Below are 12174 nucleotides of genomic sequence, written 5' to 3' on the forward strand. Positions count from 1 at the left end.
GGCCCTTGTGCGAGCCTGCGAACGGCTCTGGGGCGCGGGGAATCGGGGAGCGGGGGAGGGGCACCTGGCAGCACCGGAGGGGACTCAGGCATCCTGGGCTGGTGCCAGTTCCTGCGCCGGGCGCTGGGACTTTGAGCCGAGAAGGTGTGGCGCTTCTCCATGGGCTGGGGCCTCTGGGGGGGTGGGGAGGTGAGCGGGGAGGGGCCAGGCCATGGCAGTCCTTCCCTCATGAGTTGTGTGGGCCGAGTTGAAGCTGTGTGCTTAACTCTTGCAGAGGCTGTGAAGGTCCCAGAGTGCCTTGTGTCTTCCCAAGCTCCTGGCTGGAGGCCTGAGGAGATGGGGACTGGGCCCCGGCTCTGGGCCCAAAGGGCACACTGGGAAACGTCCACCCTGTTCCCTGGGTGACAGGTGGGATGTGCTGGAGGTGGGGGTGCAGACCGCCTTGTAGTCTCAAAAGCTGGCAGCCAGTACTGCCTCGTGGGTGGAAAAAAGGCCTCAGCCCAAACTGTAGCCCCCACAGTGTGGCATCTCCCCTGTCGTCGCAAACAATTCTTAAACACACATTCAGTTCCATAAACATGCTCTGGACTTTGCCTGGGCTCCAGATTTCCGCAGGCAGTTGCCCTGCTCGTCTGACTCTGACCTTGGAGCTGTCTGTCTGTCCCTCATCCTGGTATCCGGTGTGTCTCCCCATGCCCTACCTCCCCCTCCCCTGACTCTCTACCCCAAAGCTCCCCTGTCCTGTTCTCCCTGTCCAGTCTGGTCCATTTTAGAGCTTGGGGAGGCTGACCCAGGGCAGAGGGCTGGTGGGGAGGGGAGGGGAGGGGAGACAGGTCAGTGCCTCATCCCCTCATCCTCTGCTTGTTGGAACGCTAACTGGGATTTGAGGCCACAGCCCCCCCCTCGCCCGTGTCCTTGACGTCCCCCCTCCCCAGTGCAGTCTGGATTGTCTATTGTTACTTCTTTTACGTCTTGGAAAAAGTTAGCACGACAAAGGCTCCTTTGTCACCCACCCTCTGCCTCCTGGCCTCACCCAGGCCCCCCAACCCCTGCCCCTCAGAGCAGCTGTTCTCAGTCCTCTGGCCTGTCTGACTTGCTTGTCTGGCCTCTGGGAGAGTGGGGTGGGGGGACCCCGAGCCAGCAGTTTTGTGTTGGGGTGAGGAGTGGAGGGCCTGGGGCTGGGGGCAGGGAAGAGGCCGGGGTGGGGGGCCCACTGCGGGCTGGTCTCTGGGCAGGCATGGGGTGTGGGGATACGGCGGCGCTGACCAGCCAGGCTGACCAGGGAAGTGGTGCCCAGGCCCTGCGAGGAGCCAGGAAAGCCCTGCCAAGGTGGTTGTCCTGGCGCCTCCATCCTCCGTGGCCCGGTGGCCCACAGTGTGTTTGCAGGTAAGGGGGCGGGTGGTAGCATGCAGCCCCTGCCCCCCCCCCACTTGTCCAGGTGCTCTTTTCTCTGTTCCTTGGACTTGGGGGCTGTGTGGCTCATGGCTACAAGGTGCTTGGGCCGGGAGCTGTGGGCCCTTTTGAATGTTGGAACGTTGAGTGCTGGAGTTTGGGGTGAGACTAGGCAGGATCCTGGGGTGTGGGAGGAGGTAGGGATCTTCCTGCTGGGGAGGCCTGCTTGGTGCTCCTTGTCTTTGGACAAGTTGACTTGGCAGGGACTTCAGGAGGGTGCTAGGTGGCCCTTTGGGGGTCTGGGTGCTGTGATCACAGTTCTCCATCCAGCACAGTTCACCCCCAGCTGCCTGGGCTTAAGGCACAGACACCCCCCTGCCCCCAGCCCAGCCCTGTTCTGCCCCGGGTGGTGGGCCTGGAGCCAGGCGCTCGGGAGGGCTTGGCTAATGAGGGCCGTCCTGCTGGCTGGGTCAGCCCTCCTGGTTGCCCTCTTGGAGCTGAATCACAGGAGGAGAGGGGGGCAGTAACCCGGACGCAGTGTTGAGGCCAGACAGACAGAGCATTGATGGGAACAGACCCCCATTGTCATGCTGCTGCCCCCAGACTGGGCACCCAGAGGAAGGAACTTCCGGGGCCCTTAGGGACTCCTTTCCCCGTCTGCAGGCGGGGCCCCCTTGCTTATCAGGGAGTCCCCGCCTGCTTTGCCCGGCATTTGTAACTTCTCCTTGCACACCCTGCCTTGAGTCCCCGGCCAGGGGATTGTTTGGGTGGAGGAGGGGTTGTGGCTGCTGTCAGAGAGGGGAGGGGGGAGCGGAAGCTGAGGGGGTGGGGGAGTGGCCGGCTTTGAATATCCTGTTGACCCCCGTTTCCTCTGCCCCCAGCTTGTGTCCTCGTCCCTCCCTCCTCAGGGGCTTTAACCCCTTCCTAACTGGGGGGGGACGGGTCCAGGCGGCCCAGGGGCCCCGGCTTTAGAACCAGGCCGGCTCCCACCCCCACTGCCCAGGTATAGCCCTGTCTGCAGGCAAATCCATATGAATGTGTCGGTTTATCATCTGATCTTTCTGGGTTTGAAGGTGGGGTCCTGGGAAAGTAGATGGGGGGTGCCGCCGGCGTCCTTGGCAACCTCACTCCCCAAGCCTGGCTGGGAAGTCCCAGCTTCCCTGAGACTGTGTACCTGCCCCCAGGTTGGGAGGCTGGGAGGGGCCCTTGGGAGAGGGCCGGAGGCGGGTGGTCAGGTGTGGAGGGCAGCAGCCTGGGTCTCTAACCGCCCCTCCCTCTGCTCTCTCCAGCCATCGAGACCCAGAGCAGCAGTTCCGAAGAGATAGTGCCCAGCCCCCCCTCGCCACCCCCCCTCCCCCGCATCTACAAGCCTTGCTTCGTCTGCCAGGACAAATCCTCGGGCTACCACTATGGGGTCAGCGCCTGCGAGGGCTGCAAGGTGAGTCCCGTCCTCCGGAAAGACGGTCCAGATTAGATTAATGGGGTGTCCCCGCTGTCCTGTCCTGGAGTCTGCTGTTGGGGTCGGGGGAGCGTCCCTGAGGCTGTTGCCTTTGTGCCTCTGGGGGAGGTGGCGGCAGCCCGGGAGGAGAGGAAGCCTGCGTGCGGTAGAGCCTCCTGGAGAGGAGCAGGGCGCCCCCAAACCGGAGAGGCCCCTCCTGCTTGAGCTCCTTTCCCTGTCTCCATCCTCCAGCTGGCAGGGCGTGAGCCCGCGCCGCCACCGCTGCCCGGGTTGCCATGGTGAGCTGGCTGCCGACAGGCTCTTGGCTGGGGACCCAGGAGGCCTGCCCCGGTGGCCCTGCCTGAACCTCCCCACGGTGGCCTGGCAGGAGGCAGTTGGGGCAGGCGCCTTCTTTGGCCTCTCCTGCAGACGCTCCGGCTGTGGGCTCCCCGGCGTTGGGCTGGGTTTCCCTTGGCCACGTCAGGCTCCGGGGCACAGGCGTGGTTGCCACCTTCCCGGTGGCCACGGGCATGGCCTCTCCTCCTCATCTCCCAGGGCCAGGGGCTGTTTCTGTTTCTTCCCCAGAGGCTGGGGCTCAGAAGCCATACAGTTTGGGGGCTTGGGGCTCCAGACTGCCCCGCAGCCTGGACTGGCTATTCCCACGTGTGGGGCCAAGATCAAGGGCAAAGCAGAAGGCCTCAGAGTGTGTGTGTCTGCCTTTCCCGACGGGTTGTCCCCAGTCTGTCCCTGGCCTGTCAGCCTGTCTCTGGCCAGCCCGGTCCTCCTGGGATTGGTCCATGCACACCTCCCTGGCTGGCGACCAGTGTCTCGCTGCTCGTTCCTGAGAGGGCGTGCGGCTTCACCCCTTCCCCAGCCTGTGTGCATCCCTGCACGGCCTCTTCCTGCTTGCCTTCTCTCCCTGCTCCGAGTCTGTGGCTGTGGGCTCCGGAGTTCTGCATGTCTGTCTCGCCCCTTCTCCCCCTTTTCGGGGAGCCACTGGTGGCCCTGCCGTCCTTTTCCCGTCCTTTCCCCGAGGAGGGAGGAGCAGGTCTGTGGGTGCGGGTTGGGGGAAGACCTCTGCCTGCCCACAGCGCAGAGGCGGGTGCCGGGGCTCCTTTGGGAGCATCTGCGTAGGTGGGCCCTGCTCTCTCCTTACCTAGCCTGCTCAGGTCGCTCACGGCCAAAGGCTCAGGGGAGCAGTGGCCTGGCCTTCTGCGCCCCGGCCCCCCCAGCTGAGGCCACCGGTGGCCGGTGTGGCCCCCACTGCAGGTGTGGCTGACCCGTCTTCCTTCCCTCCGCACTCAGGGCTTCTTCCGCCGCAGCATCCAGAAGAACATGGTGTACACGTGTCACCGGGACAAGAACTGCGTCATCAACAAGGTGACCCGCAACCGCTGCCAGTCCTGCCGGCTGCAGAAGTGCTTCCAAGTGGGCATGTCCAAGGAGTGTGAGTGCGGGCGGCCGGGCGGGGATGTGAGCTTGCACACTGGGGCTGTGGTGTGTGGGCTCGTGGTAAAGGATGGTTTATGGATAGCTGCAGCAGCTGTCTGTCTGTGCATCTGGCTGGCCGTGTGTCCACATGCAGACAGCCATTCCTGTTTGCACGTGACTGGCTGTGTGTGATTGGCACACACGTGTGCCTGCATGTCTTCCCCAGGCCTGCTGGCTTCCAGGCCCTGGTTGGCTTTGGGGCCAGCCTCAGAGGCACCCCCAGGTCCCTTTGGGTTGCAAGTCTTAAGGAAGGGCCTGCACTGAGGGGTCCCAGTTGGGGTGTGTGTGTGTGTGTGTGTGTGTGTGTGTGTGTGCACAGGGGAGGGTGCGGCTGGCACAAGGAGCTAAACACCATTGTCCCGTGGTGGAGCCTGGGCTCCTGAGTTGGGAGAGAGAATGGGGACTTCCGCAGACCCCAGAGGGGCGGGGTTTGCGGTTGGGGCTCAGCTGAGGCTGGGTGGAGGGAGAAGGGAGGGCTGGACAAGGGGACCCTCTTGTGTTGAATTGTGGATGTTGCCGTGGTGACCGGTGATTGATGATGTCAGAGATAAATGACGCTGACAGACGCCTCCTTGTCTGCGTGGCCGTTGCCATGGAGCCTGAGCCTTGGGGGATGGGGTGGGGGAGGGGGCTGCCGGACCCCCCAGCCCTTTGTGGGTTGGGCAGTGGAAAAAGAAAGTGGGAAAGGGGTGTGGGGGACCACGGAGCCCCAGACAGGAGAGGAGGGTCCTGCATCACCCCCCCACCTCCTGCCGCAGGAGGCACGGGCTGCCTTGTTAGGGCTGCCTTGTTAGGGACACAGGAGTGGGAGTGGGCGACAACTTGGGACCCTCAGGGCCCTGCACTTCCTTCTCCCTCTGCACCTTCCTCTCCCGGAAGGACTAGGGTGGGGACCCCTCTCCCTCCCACCGCCATCACCCCCTTTCGCTGGCTCCCTCCTCCTCTGGTTGCTCTGTGCCCCTGAGCCGAGCAGCTGCCATTTCAATAGAATTAAAGCTTCCGAATGATAAACGTCTTGTCACAGCTGCAATTTTCTCTTCCCAAATTATCCCCCCACTCTCCCTCTCCCTCTCCCTGCTCTCCCTTGCACTTTATTGAATTTGCAGAATCGACATGAGTGATCTCCAAATTATGCCAGTGCCCCCCCCCACTGCCCCCTCCTGGGGCCCCGCCCCCACCCTCTCTTCCTCCAGCGTCAGCAGCCGCCACCACTGGCCCTGTGAGTGATTGTGTGTCTGGGATAATCGGCTAGTAACGACCCCATCGCTTCTTTAAAGCCGAGTGGTGTGTGCGGCTCAGCGCCCCTGGTGATTTGTCAGCTCCCCAAGCTAATGGGCCGGGAGATCTCCCGTCAGGCCCCCGTTCTCAGGATGGGGAGTCAGGCACCACCCCTGCCCTAGGAGAGGAGCTGCTTCCTCTTCCCCCGGGGAGACTGCTGGTAGGAGGGCTGAGGGCCAGGGTCGGCTGCTTGTTCCTCCTGGAAGCAGTGGGGACGGGGGGCACAGCATGGACGTGGGACACTCTGGCTTCCCAGACTGAGACCCCACCATGTCCCTGGAGTGGGTGTGTGGGACCACAGGCACGGGAGCTGGGGTCCTGGGGTCCTGGGGCAGGAGTTGGTGTCTGTGTCGGGACGCCATGTCGGGAGGGCATGGCGCGGTGGGCCGTGAGCCGACGCCGTTTCTGCCTGTGTGTGGCGTGTGTGTGCACCCACTGGGTGCTGGCTTCTGCAGCCAGCTGTGCTGGTGGTAGGAGCTTGGGCTGGGGGTGGACCGCTGCCTGCACCTGCTCTCTGACCACTCGCCTCTGCCCTCCACAGCTGTGAGGAACGACCGGAACAAGAAGAAGAAGGAGGTGCCCAAGCCCGAGTGCTCGGAGANTGAGACCCCACCATGTCCCTGGAGTGGGTGTGTGGGACCACAGGCACGGGAGCTGGGGTCCTGGGGTCCTGGGGCAGGAGTTGGTGTCTGTGTTGGGACGCCATGTCGGGAGGGCATGGCGCGGTGGGCCGTGAGCCGACGCTGTTTCTGCCTGCGTGTGGCGTGTGTGTGCACCCACTGGGTGCTGGCTTCTGCAGCCAGCTGTGCTGGTGGTAGGAGCTCGGGCTGGGGGTGGACCGCTGCCTGCACCTGCTCTCTGACCACTCGCCTCTGCCCTCCACAGCTGTGAGGAACGACCGGAACAAGAAGAAGAAGGAGGTGCCCAAGCCCGAGTGCTCGGAGAGCTACACGCTGACGCCCGAGGTCGGGGAGCTCATCGAGAAGGTGCGCAAAGCACACCAGGAGACCTTCCCGGCCCTCTGCCAGCTGGGCAAATACACTACGGTACGGCTCCCCCCGGCCTGGCGGGCAGGGCGCCCCTTCTCCTGCCCGGCCGGCTCCTCCTCGCCCCGGCCCTGGCCTCCAAGTCCTCCCTTTTCCCTCTTTGCCCTCCTTCTGCTTCCTCTTCTCAAGGAGCTCTTGGGAAGTGAAGGCTGGGTTCGGGGCAGGCCTGTGGGGCTGGTGGAGCCAGGCCAAGAAGGGGTGCCGTGAGGAGAAGGCCCTCACTCTCCCCGTCCTCTCAGAACAACAGCTCAGAACAACGTGTCTCTCTGGACATTGACCTCTGGGACAAGTTCAGTGAACTCTCCACCAAGTGCATCATTAAGACTGTGGAGTTCGCCAAGCAGCTGCCTGGCTTCACCACTCTCACCATTGCTGACCAGATTACCCTTCTCAAGGCCGCCTGCCTGGACATCCTGGTGAGGGTCTGCGCCCCGCCCACCTGGGCACCTTCCTGTGTTTTCAGAGGACGTCCTACCGCCCACATAGCCACCTTCCCAAACATCTGCCTGGACTGGCCCTGGCCCAGTGCCCCACCCACCCAAGCATCCACCTTTCCTCTCCCCGTGTGTCACTTGTCCAGTTGTCTGCCTGCCTACCTGGCCCCTCAGCCCCTCAGCCCCTGGCTGTTCTCTGGTGCGCCCACTGCCCTGCAGGTGCACCCATCCACCCTCACCCCAGCTTTCTGTTAAGCCTTCTGTCCAGCCACGCATCTTCCCATCTGTTCAGTTGTAATAAAGATTCACCTGGGACCCTGTGTGGCTAGGCCTCGGGCTGGGTGTCCGGAACAGAGGTGAACACCACGCTATTGCCTTTCTTAAAAACCTGTTTTTGGAAGCGACATAGGTGAACAGAGGTGGCAACCATGAGAAATGCTGGCTGGTGATGGCCAAGGCTGTCCTCCCTCCATGCAGACGAGGGGGCCACAAGGCTGGGCCCAGGGGAGGGGTCCGGAGGGGCATGGGAGGGGCGCCTCAAACTTAGGGCGGGATGCAAAGGGCTCGCTGCTCTGAGTCCAGCTGGGGTCAGGCAGTGGGTGGGGCTGGAGGGTGGGCTGCACCGGAGGCCAGACTGGGGACAGAGGTGGCTGCCAAAGCCTCCAGTGACAAACTCTCCTCCCCGGCATCCTGACCATCTCAGCCCTCTCAGCCACCTGCAGGGTGGGAGCGTGGGCTGTGACTTCCAGGGAGGAGTGGGCAGGTGCAGGGTGTGCTGTCTCCAGGCAGCCTCCCACCTCCACGTGCTGGGGGCAGGAGGCAGGATGAGGCTTTGGCACAGTGGCGGCTGCTATACTTCATTGAGCTCCTGTCGTGTGCCTTGTGCTGTAGACATAAATGCATGATGCAATTCTAGTTTCTAGAGAATTCTGAATTCTCTGCATGGAGACAGGGGGCTGACCCTGAACTGGACCAATACAGAAGCCACCTACTGTGTGTGGCTATTTAAACTTACATTAATCAACATTAAACATCACTCAGCTCCTCAGTTGCACCTTAGCGTGGTTTCAGTGTCCAGTGGCCACACTGTCTGGTGGCCGCGGTGCTGGATGGTGCAGACGCAGAACATTTTTGTTACTGTGGGCGAGGTATCAGGCTGAACTGGGCGGGTGGGCGGGCTGGCTGGCTGCTGGGTGGTCCTGTGGGGGCAGATACTGGGGCTGGAGTGCTGGGGGAATAGGCTGAGTCCCTAAACTCGTGCCTCCTCTGCACCCAGATCCTGCGGATCTGCACGAGGTACACACCCGAGCAGGACACCATGACCTTCTCGGACGGGTTGACCCTGAACCGGACCCAGATGCACAACGCCGGCTTTGGCCCCCTCACAGACCTGGTCTTCGCCTTCGCCAACCAGCTGCTGCCCCTGGAGATGGATGATGCTGAGACTGGGCTGCTCAGCGCCATCTGCCTCATCTGTGGAGGTGGGCAGGCAGGCGCCTGGTCCCAGGGCCAGGCCCAGGGTGGTGGTGAAGCCCCTCACCGGGATGTCTGGGGGTCTCCAGATCAGAAAAGGACCTTGGCCCCTGTTGGGTCCTGCTTAGAGGGGAAAACTGAGTCTCAAAGGGCAGTAGCCCATCTGTGGCCACACAACAAGGGTGTGGCAGTGGTGACCTGAACTCTTGGTCCCCACCTGGTCATGGTCAGCTTTGACCTTGAACGGGTTGGCAAACTTCTCTGAGCCCCCATATCCATAAAATGAGACAGTAATGGTCCCCCCTCGTAAAGTTGATGGGCTGTTGGAGGTGGTCGTTAGAGGTGCAGAGCCCAGCATAAGGCCCAGTAAGTGCTGGCCGCTGCTACTGTGTTAGGTTAGGAGTTCTGCAGTATCCTGCCTGTGTCCATAATGAGGGGAGTGGGAGACCTGTCTGGGCGTCTTCCATCTGCTTAGGTTGGCACTGCTTGTGCTTGGAGGTCCCGTCGCCACGAACTGGACCGTCAGGGCTGGCCTTGGGCAGTCTGCGTCCTCCGTGCCTCTGCTTACATTGAAGGGCTTTTATCAAAGCCCACGGGCACCCTCCACTGCCCTGTGTGGGGACGCCCAGGAGCCGGGAGGCCCAGCTTGTGGCCTGGGCAGGTGCGCCCCCCGGTGGCCAAGGCTGGGAGTGCAGCGGTGTTCCTAGCTTAACCAAGGCGCCTGCTCAGGGGGCACCTCTGCTTCCCCAGACCGGCAAGACCTGGAGCAACCAGACAGGGTGGACATGCTGCAGGAGCCACTGCTGGAGGCGCTGAAGGTCTACGTGCGGAAACGGAGGCCCAGCCGCCCCCACATGTTCCCCAAGATGCTGATGAAGATCACGGACCTGCGAAGCATCAGTGCTAAGGGTGAGGCTTCCACACCCAGACGGAGGCCGGCCCCTCTTCCTTGCCAGGGCTGGCCCAGGACCCAGGCCAGGCCCCCCACATCTCAGCCAGCATCCCATGTCTTTGTGCTCAGGACGATGCCCCACTCATCAGGACCCGAGCTGTCCCTATTCGTGTCTAGGCCAAGGTCCCCTGAGACCCCACCATGCCCAGGCAACCCGTCTGTGAGCGCTGCTTGTCCCCTGTGCATGGTGGTTATGGGCATAGCTCTGGAACCAGACAGTGTAAATGTGTCCTTGAGCAGGTCACCCACCAGCTCTGAGCCCATCTGAGCAGTGGAGATGGTGCTGCTGTTTGCAGCAGGAGCAGCCGTAACACCCAGCACATAGGAAGGACCGTGTCAGACGAGGTGGTGTCACCCCAGACCCTGTGTTCACAACCACTTTCCCTGCTGCCCCTCGGACTTGGGGAATTAAGAGAGCTGCTCACAGCCCTGGCCGGGTAGCTCAGTCAGTAGAGATCAGTCTAGTACCCCAAGGTGTGGGTTCAGTCCCCAGTCGGGGCACATATGAATCAACCAATGACTGCATAGATAAGTGGGACAACAAGGCGATTCCCTCTCTTGTTCCCCCAGCAAAGTCAATTTAAGAGACAGGGAGAGAGTGTGTCAAAGAGTCAAGCCCCAGTTCGGGGTGTGGCGGAGGCTGATTGCCCACCCGCTGTACCTGCCCTCCTGGCCATGCTCGCTAGCAGGGCTTGCAAGGCCCGGGGGTGGGGGTGCGTGCTGACCTGCTGACCTCTGCCCCTCCTCTCCTGCAGGGGCTGAGCGGGTGATCACTCTGAAGATGGAGATCCCGGGCTCCATGCCACCTCTCATCCAGGAGATGCTGGAGAACTCAGAGGGCCTGGACACTCTGGGCGGACAGCCTGGGGGCGGCGGGCGGGAGGGGGGGGGCCTGGCTCCCCCTCCCCGCAGCTGTAGCCCCAGCCTCAGCCCCAGCTCAAACAGAAGCAGCCCGGCCACCCAGTCCCCGTGACCGCCTGCACCCCATGGACATAGCCCTTGCCCCTCGCCTGGCTTTTCTCTGCCTTTCTACCAACCATGCGACCCCAGCCAGCCCTGCCCCCTACCTGTCTGCCTCAGGACAGGAGGGAGGAGGTGGCCACTCATTGGACAGAGGCCCGGTGCTACGGACTGTTACTCTGTGGCTTGGGTTGACTTCAGGGGCAAGGTCATGAACTGAGTGAGGACCCCTGGTCTTGGGTCTCGGGATGGGGCCTGGGGGCCTTGTGTTCATCAAGACACCTCTCTGCCCGCCTCGCCGCATCTTCATCACCAGCAAATGCCAGGACCCGGCTCCCCCATCCTCAGAACTTGCAAGCCATTGCCTCCTGGTTGGGGAGCCCCCCTCGCCTCAGTTGGCGACAGAGGGGGTGGGCCAGGGGCGGGGGGTTCCCCCTGTACATACCTGCCTACCAACCCCCAGGTATTCTCGCTGGTTTTGTTTTTATTTTAATTTTTTTTGGTTTTGATTTTTTAAATAAGAATTTTCATTTTAAGCACATTTATACTGAAGGAATCTGTGCTGTGTATTGGGGGGGAGCTGGGACCAGAGCTGGGGGGTGGCCCTGGGGGAGGGCAGCGGCTCAAAGGGGCCCCCACTCTCTCTCTGCGTCCGTGTCCCCAGGCCCTCCTCCCTAGCATTTTTCTCCTGTTTTCTCTTTAAAACTGTGAAATACTAACTTTCCGAGGCCTGCCCTCCCCTCCTTTGTGCAGGGGAAGCAGCCAGCCCCCTTCTCCCTCTGCCTAACCACTGGTTATGGACAACTCCCCGCAGCCCCCAGAAGGCGGGTGCCCACCCCCAGAGGTGGGTCGGGGCCAAGCAAGGCGCCCTCAGCCTACACTCGAGTGTTTCTCCGCCCTGTGAACTTGGCTGAGCTGCCCACTCCGCATTAGGGCCCACATGGCTTGAGCCCTTCAGCCCCCACTTTGAAGGGGCAGGCCAAGGAAGGTGCCTGAGCTGTTCCTGCCCCCAGCCTCACAGCCACCAGCACCACCCACAGGCCCCCAGACACACACAGGCCGACAGACAAGCTTGGCCCCGACTCCTCCATTTCTCCAGCCTGTCCCCACCCCCACCTTACACCCGTGCCCCTCCTTGCCCCGCAGGACGGGCCTAAGGGGGCGGTCCTCTCCCCTGCACCCCTGGGCTCGGGGAGCCGGCTCTGCCCTGCCCCCCGTGGCCCAGGGTTGGGGTCTCACCCCTCAGAGCCCGCTGGTGCACCTGTTACTGTTGGACTTTCCACTGAGATCTACTGGATAAAAAATTAAAATTCTATTTATTCTACACATGCCTCAGCTGTGCTGCCTCGCGGCCTTCTCTCAGCGTCTGGGTCTGGGCAAGGGGCTGGGGCTGAGGGGTCCTGCAGGAGCACCGGGGCCCGCCTTGTGCTGCGGTCTGGAGACCCTGTGGTGGGAGATAGGCCTGCTTTCTGGGAGCCCTTGGTTTATGTCCAGCAGGCCCGCTCCGGAGGGGGCGAAGGAAGAGGGCGAGAAACTGACCCTGCCTGCCCGGGTGGGAGGGAAGACACCAGCCCAGCTCCCCAAGAGCGCCAGTGTGGGAGAGGAAGCCGGCCCTGGCCTCTGAAGGTTCCTAGCTTGTGGGAACCTGGAGGTGGGGTCTGGGGGTCATTTGATAGCAGAGTTTTATTTTGGGGATGAACACAGACTTGA

The 12174-nt window shown here is 62.4% G+C and overlaps 1 protein-coding gene across 1 annotated transcript in view; it reads left to right on the forward strand.

Annotated features, from left to right (window-relative positions):
• The window catches only part of RARA (retinoic acid receptor alpha), a 35439-nt gene extending 23686 nt beyond the window's left edge, over window positions 1-11753 (forward strand). Inside the window, exons 3-9 of the mRNA XM_037033227.1 lie at window positions 2682-2830; window positions 4136-4275; window positions 6483-6645; window positions 6885-7061; window positions 8356-8560; window positions 9303-9461; window positions 10260-11753. Of these exons, the coding sequence (XP_036889122.1) occupies window positions 2682-2830; window positions 4136-4275; window positions 6483-6645; window positions 6885-7061; window positions 8356-8560; window positions 9303-9461; window positions 10260-10477 (1211 nt within the window). The 3' untranslated portion in view covers window positions 10478-11753. The remainder of the gene's footprint in view (window positions 1-2681; window positions 2831-4135; window positions 4276-6482; window positions 6646-6884; window positions 7062-8355; window positions 8561-9302; window positions 9462-10259) is intronic.
• The last annotated feature ends 421 nt before the right edge of the window (window positions 11754-12174 follow it).

This window comes from Sturnira hondurensis, unplaced genomic scaffold (genome assembly GCF_014824575.4).
Source record: "Sturnira hondurensis isolate 20B ecotype Veracruz unplaced genomic scaffold, ASM1482457v3 Scaffold0021632, whole genome shotgun sequence".
Classification (NCBI taxonomy): domain Eukaryota; kingdom Metazoa; phylum Chordata; class Mammalia; order Chiroptera; family Phyllostomidae; genus Sturnira; species Sturnira hondurensis.